The sequence below is a fragment of the Marmota monax genome, unplaced genomic scaffold (assembly GCF_021218885.2).
Source record: "Marmota monax isolate L192 unplaced genomic scaffold, Marmota_monax_Labrador192_F-V1.1 WCK01_AAM20220418_F8-fsc00011, whole genome shotgun sequence".
NCBI classification, from domain to species: Eukaryota; Metazoa; Chordata; class Mammalia; order Rodentia; family Sciuridae; genus Marmota; species Marmota monax.
The window spans coordinates 24,016,664-24,038,286 of NW_026693082.1; the positions used below are offsets into that span (position 1 = coordinate 24,016,664).

General features: G+C 38.1%; 1 protein-coding gene across 1 annotated transcript; it reads right to left on the bottom strand.

Annotated features, from left to right (window-relative positions):
* Window positions 1-9,322: 9,322 nt before the first annotated feature.
* Fam216b (family with sequence similarity 216 member B) lies at window positions 9,323-20,366 on the bottom strand. The gene is given in 6 exon segments (XM_046453976.1): window positions 9,323-9,420; window positions 9,423-9,494; window positions 11,213-11,266; window positions 11,269-11,332; window positions 14,350-14,384; window positions 20,318-20,366. Coding segments are annotated over 6 exon segments (372 nt in total).
* Between the last annotated feature and the right edge of the window lie 1,257 nt (window positions 20,367-21,623).

Here is a 21,623-nt window from a genome sequence, read left to right on the forward strand (position 1 = left end):
CTTTGCTCGGGTGATAATTTCTATGAGAACTAGATTATTTTTAATATAGTCTCCATCTTAAATCATTCATTTTCTCATTTTCAAAGTGCTGACTATAATCATCTCTTACATCTTCTGAAATTAGTATAGGTTTTAAACCATTAGACAAAAAAGAAGAGACTTTAAAGAAATCAAAAGGCTTCCTGCTGTTCTTTGTGGATGAAACAGTTGACGATTTGTTAAGAGAATTTTATCTGACTTTAATTCCCTAGCTTTAATGTATTCTTAACAGTTATACATGGAATGGTTTGTCTTAAATCGAAGTGTATCTATGGTGACGTAGTTATATCTGGTCTTTAAAATGGATCATTTCATTTCACACATGCTATAGAATCTTGAATTCCACCTTTACTCATCGCAATTTCTTTACTAGAAATGACTGTTGCTACACATTCCTGCATCAATGGATTGGATATATGAAATTGTAGCAGTAATTGTTCATAAGTACATATTTTATAACATGTACTAATAGAGTAATAAAATATATTGCAATAACAATATGCTCTGCCTGATAGAATTTCATCACGAGACTCCATTAACACGTTTAGCTGGTATCAGCTTTTGAAAGTGCCTCCCATCTTGGTGGCCGGGAGATGCTCTGTAGAAGTGAATGGAGAAAATGGGATTAAATGGGAATGTCTAGGCAGACCGAGTAGAGTGGAAAAAGTGCAGAAACTTGGATGGATGCTGAGTAAACATTTTTGACATTCACTGTAGTGTCCTCTGCATCTTCACCCCAACCCAACCATCACCAGTAGAGTCCAGTTGCTCCTTCCCACTTGAAAGGAATCTTTTTTTAAGCTCACCAACAATCCCCATAACCTCATCTTAGTCTTCATCTTTCTAATGAAGGTTATTAGCCCTTCCTTTGGCTGGGTCGCGTGGGCGGAGCCAAAAAAATCCCCCAATGAGCAGCTCCGCGGTCTGAAAGGGCAGGGAAACAGCCCAATGAGCATCACCGCAGAGGAGCCAATCAGCTAGATGTTGCTGGGGCCACTGTGAGCCAATCATCAGCCGGCAGCTGGAAGTTTGCTGGGGCCCCTTCGGCTATGGCTCTCAACATCTCCCCGACATGTGCATCTGTCCTTTCTCCCTATCTGTTCCTCAGACGTAAATAGTTTTTCCTCAGATGTGAGCGGTTTTTCTTCCGTCTCACTCATCTCCAGGGACAGGCAACTTAAAACAAAAGTGAAGCAAAACAAAAGAGGAATCTTAAAATGGCTACCCATCCTCTCACCCTGCCCTCAGGGGCGAGCAGTTTACCTTATCACTTACCCTCAGTCGCTCCCCGGGCGAGCCACCAATTGGCTCTTCTGTGGATCTCTGTAAGGCTGGCTGTCTTCCTACCTCTGCATGATCACTCCCGGCTTCTCCAAGGCTCCATACTTACCTCCTGCCTGCCCTCAGATCCTGTCCCTGGCTGTTGGATCTCCTTGGGGGGCTGCCCTCCTCTCATCTCTTCACCACCCCCATGGCTGACCTTCCTCCTGAACTGGAGCACCTATATCAAAACCTGTAAAATGCTAGGCCCTTCAACACAACTTGCCACACACCAGACAGTCCTTCACTGTCCCCAAATCAGCAGTTCTTCTGATGGCCATCTTCCCTGTGCTTTCACCCTGGTCTCCCTGTGATCAGTCTCCTCCATCGTGCACATCCACCCAGCTGGAGTCTTGGACTCTTCTGTCACCAGATCCTTTGCTTTTCCTCCCTACATTTCATTCCCAAGTTCAGTCCTCCCCATTCCTGCTCCTGCAATGTTCAGGCAGACCCCGGAAGTACCTCCCTGATTCCCTCCTTTCCTTCTCTGGCTCGCCCTGATCAGTATTAGAGAACCGTTCTCCCAGCATGTTCTCAGGCCAATATCCTGCTAAAAATAGGTGCAATGACTCCCTATTATCTGCTCATTAAAGCTTTTTGATGTTTCTTCATGACCGAGCCATAATTTCTTCCTGGTCTTATCTCTTACTATTTGTGTCTACAGGTTCTCTGTAACCTCAGTCACACCTAAGTGCTTGTAAACATGAGTTAACTGTTACTATTCCCTTGGCCTTCAGGTATTGCAAATATGTGCCATGTGACAAAACAGGGTGAGAAGAACCCACTTAATGTAACCCATCTCCCCATGAGATACTTAAGCTTATAAATTTGAAAACATCTGTAAATATTTGTAAATTTCTATGCTTTTATATAGAGTCTCTTAAGAAGTATGGCTACATTCTTTTTTATTGATTTTTTTAAAAAAAATAAATGACAGCAGAATGCATTACAATTATGTATATTACACATATACAGCACAATTTTTCATATCTCTGGTTGTATATAAAGTATGTTGACACCAATGCGTGTCTTCATACATGTACTTTGGATAATGATGTCTAATCACATTCCACCGTCCTTGCTACATTCTTAAAATGACTTGTTTTGTGTATTCTCACAAATCTGTTGTAGAAAAGAACCTAAATGGCTTGAACCTTATACCTGACCTTCTCCTCCAAACATTAAGGGTCATTTAACTTAAATGGATTTCAAATATATGTATGAGATATATATTCTTTTAATATTAACTCATGTTTGCCTTAGTGCATTTCCTAACATTTCTATCATCCTAGTCACAACCCATTTGTTATATCTCTTGACTTTTTCAGCCCTCTGATTTTTTAGTCAGGAAATGGAGCTTCGTCTGTCTGCCTTTTCCCATCATCTAAGCTCTCAGCAGCCCTCTGAGCCCTGCCCGACTCCCCCAACACCTCTTGGTCTATCTGGTTTTAGATGGACTTCAAACAGAACTCTGAAATATGGAACTTTATCTTCTGATATTTGCTTTCTTACAGAAGTACACATTGAAACACATATGCAATACATGATGCATGTTTATTGAATTTAACTGAGTAATATATTTATAATGGTGGTGTTGTTTTCTTATACAAAACTGGACTTCTGAAACATCACTGACTTTCAATGATACCTGTGAAGTCATTTTGTTTGTCCTTCTGGACTCATTACACTATTTTTAAAGTAGGGAATTCATTTCTTTAGGACTTTCTGTTTATAAACAGGTACTCAGTTGCCCTCAGGTCTGCCATGCTCCATGAGCCAAGAGGATGCTCAGGAAATCACACCATGCAGCATCTGAGTGTTTGGCCCCATTACAGTTTGGCAATTTGTCTCCAACTCTGCACCTAAGCTGTGGTTTTCAATAGCTACAGGAAGTTCTTCTTCCTCCAACCTGAGTCCATCGTGTACCTGATGCAGTATGACAGCTCTAACATGGAGAAAAATAAGCAACAGTTTTGCAGAGGCAGACAAGGGATTGATTTCCAAAATAGGGATTGATTACATTTCAGGCAACTGACTGCAATTTAGGGGGAAAAGCAGAGTCAATGAGGCTGATATAATGGTTTCCTCTACAAGCACTGACGCAATTAGCAACTCATTTTAATTGAAAAGGTGCGGGAACTCTTGGGCATGTTCCTATGGCATTCATCACAAAATAGGAACCGGTAGTGAAAACCCAGGCAGAATTCATTCTGTGGAATCGTAATGCATATTTAGTAATGCTAACTCTAGGGAAAAGAAATCATTCCAGCAGATTCAAAAACTGTGTTATCACAATACCATTGGTTCTACCTGACTTTGAGTGAAACTAATAGTTTATTTACATGGAATATTTTTACATGAGAGTTTTCAGAGAGAGATTTCCCTTACCCAAAAAGTTGCTGTCATTATGCAGCTTGTCCCTAATTTTTTTCCAAATTTGCTAAACAGAAATTCACATGTTTAGGGTCAAAGTATATGTCTATCGAAGTCACTACTTAAAGGCAAAGGGCACTTTTGTAAGCTTATTTATCACCTGGAAGGCTATCTCTCACGTTCTGATTCATGGAGTCTAGGAAAACCCAGGAATTTGCATTTTTAAAAGCATCCTCAGTGAGTCTGCCATATGGTTTATATTCTGATAAATACTACTCTAAATATATAGATTATAAATGAATAAGGTACTAATTATTAAATGTCTTACTTAGGCTTATATGATATTTTCCCCCCCAAAAAATGTTGAAGGACTAGAACACAAAGTAGCCAGGTTTCAAGAGAGCGTCCAGCAGGAACAGTATGCAGCATGGGACCTTTTTGCCTTTGAAGACAGGCTCAGGCTGGGTGTCTCAGCAGGGAGCCCTGACTGAGTGATCAGAAGTCACTATTAGTGCTTTGGTTACATTCGTAGGCAATGGGGCCAGGACTAAGGTGAGTGTGTGAGGAGATTAGAGGGATTCACTCTCAGGGATGTGCAAGAACAAGTCTTTCTTTCAATTTTGCACCCCTAAGTATGGTGCTAACTTCACCCTACTCCCGACTTTGGTAGACATCTTCCATCGCTCCCAATGAGCCCCACCTTCTAGCACTCATCCTTGTGTGGGTGCTGGACCACGTGACTTGTTTCTAATGAATAGAACATCACTCACACAAGTGATGGATTTGGTTTTAGAAGACTGTGACTTTCACCTTACACAAACATGCACTCTCTCTTCTGTTTCCTAATTTTGATGAAGCAAGCCATCACTTGTGAGCTACTGTATTAAGAAGCCTAAGTGGTGGGAACTGAGGGCAGATGCTAGCCAGTAAAAAACTACTACTAAGTTCCAAGGAACTAAATTCTGCTAATAACCACATGAGTGAGCTTGGCAGTGCTCCTTCCCTGGTTGAGTTCTCAGGTGAGACCACAGCCTCAGCTGTTACCTTTACTGCAGCTTATTGTGGAACTCTGAGCCAGAAGCCTGGCTAAGCCATGCCCAGACTCCTGACCACAAAAACTGTGAGACAGTATTACTGTTTTAAGTCACTAAGTTTTGACTAATTCATCATGCAGGAGTAAATAAGTAATTCAGTACAATAACGATTTTGGTGATGATGGAGGGGTATTGGTTGTTGAATGTGAGAACAATATAAGCAAGGAGGTAAGAAGTTAATGAGAACACACTGAATGTACACTACCATTTTGTCCAGGGACTGTCCTTCATGTAGGGTTTTTTTTTTCCCCTCATCCTCACCTGCTTCAACCCCTCCTCACCTAAAACCTAAGCTGGAGTGTTGCCTTAGCAGGTAAATAGCTAACCCTTAAGATTTCTTCTGTTAAATCTCCAATATTATCACCATCACTATCTCCATATCTGTTTCACCCTATTTCACGAAATTTGCCATAGTTCACAGAAAGAAGGTGACCATGATATAACCATAGTGGCACTATTCTTCACAAACCCAAGTTCTCATCTACCTCACACAAATGGTCACTAGAATACAGAAATTAAGATATCTGACATTGCAAGAATATAGAACAAGTAGAACTCTTACAAATTGCTAATGGGAATGCAAAATGGTAGACCACCTTGGAAAACAGTATGACAGTATCTTACAAGGTTAAACTTAAATGTATTATATAATGCAGCAATTGTACTCTTACATATCTGTTAAAATAAGTAGAAATGTAGTATTCATGCAAAGGCTTAAATTCAAATGTTTATAGCAGTTTTATTCATAGTCTAAAACCAATCCAAATATTCATCAACCAGTGAATGGATAATCAAGTGGTGGTATATTTATATAGTGGAATTCTCCCAGTGAATGAAAATGAATAAACTACTGATATATGTAACATGATGATCCTCAATTACATTGTGCTAGGTGTGAGGAGACCAAAATGAAAGATATAGTCTTTGGGAATATATATACCAATTCTAATTATGTAAATTTCTAGAAGAGACAAAACTATAGTGATAAAAGCAAATTAGTTGTTACCCTAGGTCAGAGTTTGGGGGAGGAGGTTGAAAACAAAAATGTTTGAGGGAAATTTGGGAGGAGTGTAAATATTCTATGTGACTTTATGCATTCATCAAGATACATTGAACTTTAAGTACATTTACTGCATATAAATAATATCTTGATTTTTTTAATTAAAACTTTAAATGTCTATGGAGTAATGTATTTAGTCATATGAGTTTTGTTTCTTATCTTTACACTCATTTTTTATTTCAAATCTATTGTTTAAATAAAGGAAAGACCATGGAATGAATCTGACATAACTTTCCTATGTACATATATGAATATATCTCAGTAAATCTCACCATTTTGTACATCCACAAGAAATTAATTTTTAAAAATCCATGGGCAAATGGCAGAAAAATCAATAGAAGGAAGAGAGCAGGGATTGGGAGGAGGGAAGGGGAAGGAAATATACTGGGAACTGAATTAGAACAAGATATATTCCACGCCTTTACAATTATGTAAAAATGATTCTACTGTCATGTATAACTAAAAAGAACAAACATTTAAAAAAGTAAAAAAAAAATACTAGAATGGTACTATGTAGTAACATCATGGTTGGGGAATTTTGAGCTAATACTCTGTGGGTTGGAGGCCAACCATATTGCAAAATGTATTGTCTGTTTTCTGTTGCTATAATGAAATACTCAAGACTGAAAACTTTAGAAAGAAAAAAGGTTTATTTAGCTCATTGTTTCAGATTCTGAAAGACCAAATAGCATTATACTGACATTGGTGGGGACTCACCTGACTGTATCACAACATAGTAGGCTCCCACGTAGTTGGAAGGAAAGCTGGGTTTTAAGTTAGGGCTCCCAGATGGCATCATGGCAGGAATATGTACTAGAGGAAGTGCTCACATGTCAAGACAGGAAGTCCAAGAGTCATTCAGGGGTTGGGTTCATTCTTTTACAACCATCCTTTCATGAGAACTAACCAGAATCCTAAGAGAAGTATGTCGATTCCTTCCAGGGACAATGTCCCCGGTGACTTCCAACTAGCTTCCACTTCTTCTAGGCTCCACAACCACCTCCCAACAGTACCACTCTGAGCACCAGGCTCCTGACACATGAGCTCTTGGAGGACAGACACATTTAAACCATTTCCAAGCATGGGGAGTTCTTGGAAGTGTTTTTCGTGTAAAGTAAAATGACTAAAGTAAAACATTGAAAATGTGCTACTTTTGAAGCTTACATATTTATTATTAAAACTCAACAGTATCCTCAACAACTGTTTAGAACTTAGACCAAATAAAGGTTTAGGGAAGGACACTGCACCCTCTGTTGCCATGGTGGGGTGGACTGTTCCAGTCACCTGTATTTGATAAATCACTGCCAGTCCTCATCAGTAGTTGTGGCTTCCTGGGACCCTACAATAACATCACCCAGTCAGTGTCCAGTCTGACTGGCAGAATCTTTGAGAACTTCATGTTATTTAATAAGTGTTGTTGATTGCCTATCACAGACCAGGCTCCATTCTAGGTGCTAGCCATTTGAAGTGAAATGATCATTGACCTCCAGGACTTTTGATGATGTTCATTGACATTATGAGAGCAAGCAATGATGTTTCCAATCAGGTCAAAGTTGTAGACTTGCTTAAATGTTTCAAAGGTCCTCTCTTCTCTTTTGTTCATCTTTCTCAGTGTCCTCTCAGGTAAGCATCTTTCTTCCAGTTCCAGAACATACCACATTCCTCATAAGCTTCAAGTGTGAGGCTCATGGGGTGAAGGAGCATTATCATCTCAGAAAGGAGAGCCATCAAGTTTCATGTTTTGCTCAGCCATCAACTGTACCAGTTTGTTCTTTGTAAGGGCCTGTGACATTCACCTGCCTGTTGGCTTGTAAAATGCTTCTGAGATTTTTGATGCAGGATTGAAGTTCTGAATTCTAAGTGGCCTTCTTAATATTCTGCATCACTAGCTAAGGCTGACCCAGCAAATATCTGTGCCCGTGAAAAAAAACAATGGTCTGGGATAAAAGTGTATGTAAGCAGTTTGAAGGGATGAAAGGCCCACGGTGGACATAGTGGGAAGGAAAGCTGGGTTAAGCTAGGGCTCCCACAAACCACTGTCCTTAAGAGGGTTACCCTAGAGCTTACCCCAATTTCATTTGAGATATTTTCTTCTTTTAAGGCTACTTAACAATTCTTCACTTAAAATTACTTAGAGTATAGAGTCAGGACCCAGATTTGCTGAGAAGTTTCTCTATAATTAACTGACCCCAGAGAGGCCAAGACTTCCAATCACAGTGGTGGGCCAACCACGCCCCTCATCCCTTCCAAGGAAAAGTCAGAAACGGTGGTGTGGGTTCTCAGAATCTTTTGGCAACTTCCATATCTTTTATGTTAACGGTTATGGAGAGAATGTAATTATCATTAATGAGGTTTTGTTCCTCTGATAATATTGCAACATCTTTCTTTCAGATCAATGAAACACATCCCTTGTCAAATAAGTTTATTTTCTGTTTCAACCAATTCCTTCATGCACATGACAAAGTCATTGGCTGATTTCAACAGTAAAGAATTTTTAAAAGCGAAGATGAGGAAGAGACATTTTTTATTTGCAAATACTGGTGACGAGTTTTTAACACACACACAAAATTGTGGGTGATGAAAATAGCTATTAAATATAATATAATACAATCTCAGTTGTGCAATGATCTAACTCACTGTTATCTCATTTTTTGCTCATTTGCATGGTCTTGTGTGCTTTGTTTACAACCTCTGAGACCATGGGAAGGTTGGACTTGGATTAGTTGTTTGGGGCTGTTTCATGTTTTGCTCAGAGTCTTTGTTCAACTGCCAGGGGAAGATGTGTGCATGGATTCTCTTCCCTGTGTCAAGGCCAATTACAGCTGTGTAGAATCAGCCTAGCGGTTGATAAGTGCAAGTTTCAAGATGACACAAAGTGATTGAGCCCAGCAAGAACCAGAAACTTTGGGACCAACTCAAATGTTATTGCCTAATGGAGAAGAGGACAAGGAGGAGATGGACACACCAGTTGTCGCTAGGGTGATACAGCTCTAGAAGCCCCACCTGATCCCTCTTCACTCTGTGCTGGTTTGTGTTTTTCAGTGTGTGTAGTAGATGGCTTGCAGGGAATGGTCACGCAGAGACAGGAGGCCTGTACCTTCTGACCACTTGTATCTTTCACTGTTTGGGGGATTTCTCTGGGAGGCTCAAATTCCAAGGAAGCTTTTATTTTGAAAGTTTTGAAAATCACCTTATTCTATAGACTGAACATGGAAAAGCTTGCCCTCAGTTCTATTGCTTTTAAAACCTTTCAACTTGTTCTTGTTGGTTAAAAAATTCTGTGAATGAGATTAGGTCCCAATCTGGGGTTTGTATTATAAGTCATTTTTTTTTTCATTGTCATTCAATAACAGTGCACCCAACACCCACCAGATGCCAGAGACGCATGGGCAAACTGCCTATGTAGAGACTGTACAGACTTCCAGTTCCTGAGAGCTCAGTGCCCTGTGCTTTGGACCCTGGGTAGAACCACAAACTTGGGTCTTGCCGACAGACATTTTCTTGTCACAGCTGAAGACTTCCTTTGAGGATCTCCCTTGACTGAGCTCTCTTGGTGGAATCTCTAAGTACTGCAGCATAAGACAAGGCTTCCTGCTGAGTGATATAGCCTGGGAAAGAGAAAGGAGAGAAACTTCAAAGCCTACGTTTTATAAAACAAAACTGCAAATATTCAGGTGAATGTACAAGAGTTCTACTTTTATGGCTAGCATTCCCTGATTATATTACCTTTGAAGACAGAAAGTATAGTTTTCTGCTTTTGCATTTTTTCACTCAATAAATTAACAAATATTTTGTCATTGATTAGCATGTCAAATCATTTGGAAAGGGACTAGAGTCATGAAGAATCTTCACATGAATAACTTGTCTTTGATATCAAAACTTTCTTCAACTCAGCAAAAGAAATATTTGATCTCTCTCAGTGTTTCTCAAAGTGCAATCTGCAGACAACCTGCTTGAGAATCACCTCACTGAAACCATGTGCTTTATAAAACTGCTTATTAAAAGGCAGACTTCTGACTGTGTTCCAAAGACCTTCTGAATCAAAAACTCAGAAGGCCAGGCCTGGACATTGGCATTTTAATAAGGTGACAGGTGGATTTTATGTGCACTAAATATTGAATGCTTCTGCTTCTGGATTTCTTTTTTTTTTTTCGTATTCTATGTGATTTTTTTTTTCTGAAAACAAAGCTATCAGATGACGACTCTGAATTGTCAACTGGCTTTCAGATAATCATGGGGGCCTGCCCAAATCCTGGCCTCTCTAGTTCCTAGATTCATGACCCTGGTCAAGTAATTTAACTTATCCATGTTTCAGTTTTCTCTTCTGTAAAATGCAGGTTACAATGACAAGCACCACATAGGGTGTTTGAGTTTTAAATAAGACAAAACATGCTAAGTTCTTAGAAATTGTCTGCCACTTAGGAAGTCCTTAATGAAAGATGACTCTTATCATTGTTATTTTTAGTAAAATGTTTGCAAAAATGATGTTTTCTGTTTGTAGAAATATACAACAATTTAAGGTAGTTGTGCTGAAGCCAAGTGGGTGGGATTTTTAAAAAAAAAATGCTCTATAAGAATTAGGAAAAGAATATAGTAGAGAGGGCAGGGAATTGAAAACATTTTCTATAAGAAAAAAGAAAACAATAATAATGACGCCTTTCAGTTGCTTCAAACATGTCTTTCACAACCCTGATTTCATCTGTGGTTCATATGATCTGAAGGAGTTGCTAGAAGAGGAGAGAGAGCAGAGAATGGGAGGTGGGGGAATGCATGGCTTTTGGAGGTGACAGCTCTGACAGGAAGTCCTCACTGACATTTACAATCCATGTGGTCTTTGTCATTTATAAATCTGCCTGAGCTTATGTTTTCCACAACTGTTAAGTGGGGAGAGAATGAAATGCTATATGTAAATCTCAGCACAATGTTTGAACATGGTAAATATTCAACGAACATAGCCATTATTGTAAGTAAACCAAACCTCTGCATTTGCAGAGACTGTAAGGAGTGGGCCCGTGGTTTGAACCCTTGACTGGCTTTCTAAGCCCAGTGCCCTTGATCTACTAGATCAAATTCCTGTAAAGCTCAGAGAGTTGTTCACATTTTATAAGAATCCATACTCTGATTTCTTTAAGCCCTCTTAACTTACCCATAAAACTTTGCTCTTTACCATCGGAGATAATGATTTTTAAACTTGGCTAGCCAACTGTGTTGATAAAATAGTCTGGCAGAGGCTATTCTACCTGAATTATTTATCTAGAAAATGACTTCCCGGCTGCAGCACGTCCCTTCCTGAGGTGCCTGTTTCAGGTCAACTAGTTAAACTCACCCAGCCACTGCTAGTGCCAAAGGCTATGGAGGTAGTGGGTCTGCAGGGCCTCTCACTGGGCCTGAAGTCGTAAATCCTCATGATGCTGTAAAAGGAGGGCTGTTGCCCTCAGGTCAGTTCCTGCCAGAGCATAGCAGGTGAGTGTGATGAGTCTCTACAGAATTGAAAGTATGATGCATTCAAAGCTAACTTCCTCAGGAATAAAAAGTTTTTCTTGCTAAACATAGATATTTTTAATGAATAACAATTGGAAAAGAATAAGTGGGCCATATTTCCCTCCTTAGTTTGTTTATACAATCTTCCACTGGCCTGTGTAATGATGAAAATGGGAAGTTAACCATTCCAGGTAAATAGGTCATGCTTTTTTGCTGAAGGAGATCTAAGGATTTTCAAGCTCTTAGGATCTGATTGATCCTTATTGAGGAAAATGGGTTGTGAGAATCTACACAGGGCTGGAAGTATGCTAGGCTTTAGGGTGGATGCAACTTTCAGTGGAAAGTTCCCAGGAAGCAAGAGCAATAGACAGATGAACAAATGAGTGATAGGGCAAGAGGTCAACATCTGTAATAAAAAGGAGCTATGAAAACAGAGGAGAGCAAGCTGCCTGTGGCAATCATGGCCAATGTCCTAAATGAAATAACCCTAGTCTTAAGGGTGAGGAGGAGTCTCTGAAGGGCTAGAATATTGGTTCTCAAAGGGTATGGTTAACATCTGGGCATCCCACAGAAATGCAAATCCTCAGGGCTGAGGATATAGCTCAGTGATAAGGTACTTGCCTACCATCCCAGATGTCTGGGGTTAATTCTTAGCATCACCAAGGGTGGGTGGGTAATGCAAATTCTCAGGCCCCGCCCTGTTGAATAAGAGACTGTATTGCTGAGGCCCAGCACTCTGTTTTTACAAACCCTCCAGGTGATTCTCATTCATCTACACTAAAATATGAGAACTGCTAAAATTTGAAAACTGTTATACTAGAAGGAAAAGAAAGGCTAGTTCTAGACAGAGGGATAAAGTGGTGCAATTTCTCCTATGGGGCATGAAATATCTGGATATGTAGGGAATCAGACTTTTTTTTTTTTTAAAGTTCAAAGGGAGCATAGACTCTGATTTCATAATTGTAGAATTATGCAAGGGAAGATGATGAAAGCATTTTATCCCATGTTAGGTTTAAAGATTAGGTTTCATATGAGAAGTCATTAAAATTCTTTATTGGAGGCTGTGATACTCAACAGGGATGATTTTGACTCCCAATACACATTTGGAGAAATATTTGATCATCTCAGTTGAGGTGAGGGGAAAGGGGGCTACTGTCCTTAGGGGTAGAGGCCAGGCATGCTGCTCAGCATCCTGCAAAGCATAGGCAGTTCTACTCCTTTGCAAAAAATAATTCTTTAACTCAAAATGTCATCCTTTACACTGATCAGATTTTCATTTTAAAAAGATCACTTTAGTCTTGCTATAGACAGTAAGCTTGAGGGAAGATAGATGGTTGGTTAGGCTATCATCCATCAAAAAGCTACCATCATAAAAAGGGCCATGTCTTCAATAGCTATTATGTATTAGGTGCGTATTCTATGCCATAGTAAGCATTTTGAATCCATCAACCCAAGTTATAACAATCCAATGAAATGGTCAATTTATTGTGCTCATTTTATAGGTAGGGAAACTGAGACAGTGGCATCAATGTTCTAGAAAAGTCAAGGTAAAATAAGCTCATCCTAGGTGAAAAAAATTAAAAGCAATGATAGAATTTTAAAAACTAGTTGATCTCCAGGTAACTTTATATATTTTATATATAATTCTTATATAATTTTTTTAAAATTTATAATTTTATATATAATATATAATTATATAATATACATACTTTGTATATACTACATAATTATTTATAATATATAATAATCTTATATAATATATAATTATATAATATATGTAGCTATACAATAAAAACTATATATACACATATGTCCATGTGTACATAGATACATATGTGCATGTATATATATTTATATAACAGTAGAGTGAGATGACTTTTACCTGTTAGAAATTTTGTGCAGAATTGAAATACACTAGGCAGTTTTTTAATTTTTTTTTTTTTGAGGTCTAGAGACCTTAAACGTGATATTGAAAATAAACTCAGAGTAAAAGTAGCAAAGCCAAGTGCCTCACTTTAGTCTTACAGTTTCTGAATTAGATAGTTTAAAAGGTAACATATTTGAGGAAGAGAAAGGATTCCATTCCTGCACAACTAATTAAGCTTCTCAAATGACTGAGAACAAGATGATATGAAAATTGCAAGCCAATTTGAAGAGTAAAGCTCCAAAAGTACAATGGGAATTTTCATCATATGAGAAAATCTTTAAAGTTACAGTTTTATTTTACAAAGAAAAAGAAAGTCTATTTCTTTTCCTTAGTAAAATTCCAAACATCCTAAACCAGGAGTAATGTTATATATATTTAATTAAAATTAAATTTTTAATTTTTAAAATTTAAATTCTATTTAAATACATTTGAATAGAATTAAAATTAAATATAATTTAAATTAATTAAAACACATTTTAAATGAGAGGTTAACATTCCTCATATTTCAACCTGTTGCCTATCCTTCCTTGAGGGCATGGAAGGGAGTGGCTATAACAACTTTGACCAAAAGGGGCTGAGGGTGCACTAACAGGAAGCCACCATGTTGCCAATTAGTGAGTTTTCCACACTGGTGGGTGTCATCCATGAAGAGGTTACAGTTTACCAGAACTCCTGCAATTGAACAGGTTTAAGATTAGGTCATATGAATGCTTATTCTTCACTCAGATGTCTTATCACACTTACCTTGGGTCAAACATTCATTTTTTTTGGTACCTAGGATTGACCTCAGGGGCATTCAACCATTGAGCCACATCCCCAGCCCTATTGTGTATTTTATTTAGAGACAGGGTCTCACTGAGTTGCTTAGCACCTCACTTTTGCTGAGGCTGGCTTTGAACTTAGGATCCTCCTGTGTCAACCTCCTGAGCCTTTGAGATTACAGGCATGCCCTGATTCAAACATTCTTCCTAAGGCTGGATAAACAGATATTAGAAAAAAGTCGTACAGCCTCCAAGAGAGACAAGCTCTTTCCATCAGTGAATAGACTGTTGCACTTTCAATAATGAAGTATCAGAAGCAGAGGGAGGGACTCCAGTGCAAGGAATTTGTGCAACACCCCTAGACTTTTGTCATCTTTTCCTGTTTTCTCCCATTCCTTGTTCGGTAGCATAAAATTTCACTCTGTGCAACCAATTTGGGTGATGTACCTAAGTAAACAAGTCAATAAATAAATGTTATCTGCTCCAGGATTAAGAATATTTTCTCACATTTCCAAGTAATTAGACCTCACCAGGCTACTTAGTTCTGCCTCTTGTCCTATTTCACTCCTCATCCTGGAAGGCACAATTCAGAGCTCTTATCTTTCGGCTTCAGTGTGCTTGGAACAGGTGGCTTGTAGAGCTCATACCATGTGTATAGTAGTTATTTCTAGAAACATTTTAAATAATTTTATCATCTTATCTGATTCTGAAAGCAATACATATATATATATATACCTTATTTTGGAAAGTTTAAAAAGTTTTAAATTAGAGAAGAAATTAAGATTTCCTATAGCTAACTGTTGTCGGTATCTGGTTTCCTTTTTATTTTTTTCCATGTACATTGTTTAATTTTAGAAAGAGGTGATCACAATATCTATGTGTTGTGAACCTTCCGTGGTCCGAAATATTCCTTAAAATATGATTTTTAGTAGCAGTGTAATATATCATTACATCATTCTCCACTGCTTGCACATTTAGATCTGCAATTTTATAGCACTGTTACTATAAAATAAAATATTAAACTTAGTCATGTTTCTTTCCACTTGCCTGACAAAGATACAGAATGAAGGAGTTGTACCTGCTCTAAGTCTCCTTTCCATTTGATTTAGAGCCTTGAATCTGAGGTTTATATAATAATAAAAAATTAATCTGGGAAAAGTAGATATACTGGAACAGAGTATCCAAGGCAAAGTGCAGAAATGCTGAGTATTTTCCACTCTGTACATTCCTTTGCACTTACTAGGAGTAAACAAAATACAGGAAGTAAGATCACAACAAATCACATAGAGTAACAGATGCTCTGAGCATATTATACTATTATCAATACCTGTATGACAGGCTAACAGAAGAAGCCTAATAGATATCAGGTGGCCTTAAGAACTGGACAGACTTGAGTTTCTTCACTTCTGTCATCCCCTGTCCCCTCATCATTTTCTTCTTTTGTTTGGCAGGGGAGGAGGCGTGTACCAGGGATTGAATTCAGGTGCACTTGACCACTGAGCCACATTCCCAGCCCTATTTTGTATTTTATTTAGAGACAGGGTCTCACTGAGTTGCTTAGGGCCTCGATTTTGCTGAGGCTGGCTTTGAACTCATGATCTTCTTGCCTCTGCCTATAGAGCCACTGGGATTACAAGCATGTGCCACTGAGCCTGGCTCTTCATCTCTTGATGGTGCTTATAATGCACACCTCATCAGCTGCTTCACTGAGATAACACACATAGAATGATCTCACTTGCTAAAAGTTTCTTCTCTCTCTACCCTACATTAGTGAATGCTTGTGTGCACACATATAGCTACAGGCACGTGCACACACACAGCTACACGCACGTGCACACACACACACACACACACTTAATGTCTTTTAAAATGTGTGAAAATTCTGATCAGTCTGAGTTTCTGGATCTTAAAGCTCAGATCTTGCAGAAGAGAAATTAGAGAAAGATCCATCAGCATACCTATGTATTATTTCCATGATATAAATTTATAAATTAAACTATGAATATATTTTACTTAATACTACTTTCCTTTGATGAACAGTCCAGAAATCATACCAGTCAAGATACACTGTATTAATATTTTCTGTGATTGAAACCTACGCTCTAACCCTCACTCAAATCATCTCAATATCCCTCCTCCCATTTTTCAAGCTCTGCAAAGAATAAATATTCTCCAAAGCAGGAAATATTTCTTCTGTCCTCAAATAGCATAAGGAAATGACTGATGATCTTTCTTGTGACAGCAGTTCATGTATATTTTACTCAGGCTATTGCTGAAGAAATCTACCTTACCTACTCTACTTAAGTGGTTTATATCTGATAAAATTTGATTAAAAATCTTGTGGAATTAAGGGAGGAAAAAAATCTACAGAATAATCTAAATCTAAAACAAAATGACAGATTTGCTTAAAAGTAACCTACCTTGTGTTGTAGTTCCCTTCTTTTTAAAAGCTGCCATTCATGTAGTTTTCTTGCAAGTCTCTCTACTCATGAAGTGGTGGTAGAAATTTGGTCTGTTGATAAACTGATGTCCAAGCAACATCACATGATGGAATAAAGAACTAGAAAAGCTTGGCTGCTTGCCTTTTCCTGCTTCTGGATGACATTTAAATATGCAGTTAATTTTTTTTTCTTCCAGGTTTTTTGTCTAATCAATGGTCAATTTCTCAAACTTCCATATCTGCATTATATGCAGACAAGGGGAGAAAAGTATGTGGACTCAGATGCTGAGTATTAAAGGTCAAGGAGTCTATCAGCACCATAGGCCATTTTGTGACTGGTTTCCAAATTGGGGATCAGTAACCCCTATTTCCATTGCTCAGATTGATGAAGGAATAACTCCTAAATGTAGAAGTATGTGCATAATTTGACTGTGGTAACTTATGGAGTTATCCATAGTTTAGATATAATGCTCCTTTTTCATTTTGGGTGAGGGGAAGTGGGTAAGAGTTTCTCTGTATTTGATCTTGGTTAGAAGCTACATATGATGATAATGAACCTATGGCATAAGACATTACCCACATTGACCTTGTGTTTTCCTCTGTAATAGCATTTTTGCTACAGACTTTAGAAAAGTCTTTTCTTTCTCAAGGATTCTCCTTCTGAATACCAGCTTATCTGCAAAGAAGAGTTCCTAGAGAAAACAGAAGCAGAATCCCCAAAGGAAAACCACAAATTCAAAATTCTTAAGAGCCTAATGGGGGAAAAATGTACAAGGAGATAACAGTGGTGAATTATATGCCTTAAAGAAGAAAGAGATCAACAAACAAAAGGTTTGCAATTTTTGTCAATAATTTGAATACAGACCTTTTGGGAACTAAACATAGCACAGACAAGAGTTTAAATGCCAGCAAATATCAAAAAAAAAATTTAAACTGGACTCAAGAGTTTCCAGGTTTATCTCTACTAAGAGATAAAGAAGAATTGTAGGTGGAGTTGATATTATTAATTGAGTCTTCCTTGAATGTTTCTCAAGGTATGATGCCTTCTAAGGTACACCTTATCAGCTGATGTTGCACACACATGCTGATTTATAACCACATTTTATAATTTCTGCCCAATCAGGAAAACAGTAACAAATCTAGGGGTTTGGTAAGCAGGGTGTTTATTATATATTATAGGCAATCCATTGTAGAAATAATGGAATTGCCTATAGGTATAAAATGAGGAAAATTAGGTTATTCAAGAACTGGTTATTACACTAAACTACTATCAAACCTAGAGCTGAAAGACCAAAAAAAAAAAAAGTTTTTTCTAGAACCCATGAATCTGCATTCACCAGATACCCTGGCTTCTATGTTCTCAAACAGTTGAGTTTAGTGTTATTGTCACCGCTATTCCTGTCCTTGCTGCTGCTGACACTGATGTGACTTCTGCTTTTGTAACTAACACAGATAGATGTAAGCAGAAGCATTAAAAAAAATGGCTCCTTTCTTCCAACTGTCCATCTTGTGTCTCCCATTGAATCCCAACAGGCAAGAGGTTCTGGAAAATGCATTTTGCAGTCTCATACTACTGTGGTGAAAAGGATGTAGAAGGATAAGCATGAAAAAGAGATATGGACACTAACACATCAACAAAAATTGAAGAAGTACCTCTGGGATTTCTGAAGGAGGCTAAAGGACTTGGAAATATGGTCAGTGTTTAGCTAGATCACTATAGTTTGGAATTTTATAAGAAAAAAAATGAAATGACAGACTGGCTATAGCTATATAGATTATATAAAAGAATGAGACATGAATTTTTTTAGACAATAACTTAAGGTTTTAAGAATGAGGAATAGTGTATAGCCCCAGTTTTAGATAAAAACAAAACAAAAAGAACACTATTTCTCCAAAGACTATCTTGAGAAAAGGGATTAAAACTGACAACAACAAAATGAAGACAAACCTCCAAATCTAATTATGAAGATTACCAGTAGAAGAGCTATGTTAACCCAAAATTCCCACTGAGAAATCTTGAAATAAAACAGTTTATTGAGTCATTACAGATGTTAGTCATGAAAGAAAAGACTGATCCTGGGACAAGTTCCTATAGTCTCCAGGAGCATACCTAGGTAGCAATTGGAAAAAAAAAATGTTTACTGGATCTGAAAAGTCAGAATATTTTATAATGAAAAATTGAGGAAGATAGGCAGTTGTTTATGTTGAAGCTACATTGGCTAGAGATAAGATGGGTAGGATTACAGGAAGCAAGGAAAGCTTTGGGATAGGAGAAACAAATGTTGCCTCAGATTGGCTGGGAGCTACCAGCAGGACACAGTGGCACCTACTGGGTGGTGATAGGTTTTGAATTGAGGTTTCATCACACAAACAGGAATGTGAAATGGTTTTTTGTTTGTTTTGGCCTGTTGCTTATTACTAACTAACTTCTCCCATCTGTTCTTTCTTCCATCCTCTGTTCTTTTGTAAGTAAATAGAAAGCATCTCAGAATTTTTCTCTTATCAGACACATACTTTTCCATGGTTAAAACATTGGTATGGCAATGCGACATTGATATGGTTTAGATATGAAGTGCCCCCAAAATGCTTATGTGTGAGGTAATGTAAGAAAATTCAGAGGTAGAGTGATTGGATTATGAGAGCCTTAAACTAATCAGTGTGTTAATCCACTTGAATGGAGTCACTGAATGGTAACAGTATGCAGGTAGAGTGTGACTGGAGGAAGTAGGTCCTGGGGGGGGTGCCTTTGGGGGGTATATATTTTGTCAATGGTGAGCCTCTCTTTTTGCTTCCTGATTATGATGTCCTGAGATGCTTTCCTCTGCCACACCCTTCTGCCCTCATGTTCTACCTCACCTTGGGCCCATAGCAATGGAGCCAGCCATCTATGGACTGAGACCTCTGAAACCATAAGTGCCAAATTAACTTTTCCTTTTCTAAAATTGGTCTTGTCAAGTATTTTGGTCACAGCAGCAAAAAGTTGATTAAAACAGACATAATGCCTAAAGTACTGGTATCCCTCCATACCCATGCTTAGCACATGGGTAAAAATGTGTTTTCCTGGAAGAGCAGGGCAAATGAGACTTGTCCAGCAATAGTAAGGGTGGAAGAAAGACCTGTGATTGGAATCCAAGATGAGGTTTAATCCTAATTCATATAACACAGTCTGCTAGAATAAGAGGCAGAGTGTCCTTAGATATTATGGAGATAAGTGATTCCCTGAAAAACAAAGATATTCAGTTTCTACTCAATCAGAAAAATAGTAACATATCTAGATGTTCAGTAAGCAAGGCACTTATTATGAGCAAACCATTATAGAAATATTAGAATTGGCTATGGGATTAAAATGATAAAGCTTAGGTTATCCAAGGACTGGCTATTACATTAAACTACTATCATACCTACAGCTGGAAGACAAGCAATAAAATGGCTTTTCCCAGAGCCCATGAACCTACACTCAGGAAAGATGGTGGAATGAGATGCACATCATTACCCTAGGTACATATATGACTGCACATGTGGTACAACACTACATCATGTACAACCAGAGAAATGAAAAGTTGTGGTGCAATTGTGTGCCATGAATCAAAATGCATTCTGCTGTCACATATACCTAATTAAAATTAATTAATTAATTAATTTTTAAAAAGAATGTGAATACAGAGTATTTTATAATGTCCTTCTGCCCCAACATCTTCTCTAGAAGTCTATCTGGAGATAATTACCAGGTACACACATCTCTCCTTGGCTACCCAAGTGCTCGGGGGACTATAATAAAGTGCAGAAGGGTCCCATTTTCTACTCTGCACCACTGTTTCTCACCTGCACTCCAATCTGAGTCTAACATCGTCTCTGTTGGCCTCTGCTGCATTATCCCTTGAGCTCAAGCTTATTTGACAAAAGAGGAAGAGTACATTATTCCTCTATTATCTTGGGCTTTTTTTTTTTTCTGACATATTCATAGAAAACTACTTTTCCAGGATCCCAAAACAAAAGCATTCACACATACCAACTTCATAGGAGTCATTGGCATCCCAAATAAGAAAACTTATTTGTACTCTAAAACTCACTTTTTGGACTACAAGAACTTCTTTTAGTGAATGATAACTACTTTAGACAAAGAAGTGATTATCGGCAAAAGAAAAGCTATTCATGGTCAGATATGTGCTAAGGAGTTTGAGAAAATAAATTTCAAAAAGTTCAGGAAAAAAACATAAAATGTAATATAATTCCAGAAGTAATATGTCCAGAAATTTAATTTTGACCCTATAATCTCAAATAAACTCAAAGGAAGAAAGAGGTAAGATAGCAAAATAAAATACAATAGTTGCACTGGGAGATCCCAGACAATTCTAAACGTGAGGCCAGGTCATTAAAAAATATCGTAAGAATTCACCAAAACATATTTTGTATTAAGGACTAGCAACGCTTTTCTAAAAACACATCCTATGGCATGGCTGTTAAGTGGTACAGCTCGCACTCAAATCCATGGATGCCTGAAATCCATGATTTCTCTATATGATCTCTAGAACTAAGGAGAAATTCAAGCAATATATACCATATGATAATGAAAATACCTCCTATTGTTACCAAGTCCTAATCCAGAGGCCTGACTCTGGGGGTCCCAACAAACTAGATCTGGCCTCACCCTAAAATCCAAATGGAAAAAGTAATGTTGAAAAGCAGGAAAGGAACTTTAATCAATATAGTCATACTGGGTAAGTCTCAGCCCTGTCTTGAGGTATGACTTTGGGTTTAAGAAGAGGAAAAAAATGACAGAGAGGAGCAAGAGCTCTGCATGATTAAACAGTCTTGGTCAAACTGATCTTGTTGATCATTATCTCAGCTCTGGTCACACAGTCTTATCACTGTCAAGGAAATTGCTGCCACCCAGAGGCCAGTCTTCATTTGCTTCACAAATCAGGCCTGTGATCCCAGAAGGGAACAATGTGGTTCCATAAGATGATTGCTCCTGATTAAGGGAGCAATCTTATCAGGGGTGATCTGCCTGCAAGGTTCCACTGTTCCTTGGAAGGTGTAGGGCAATGACTGGCGATTTCTAGTTGCCACTCTAAGTGTGTGAAGTAGGATCTTGTAAAAGCCAGCAGTTGAATGTCCCTGCAAATCT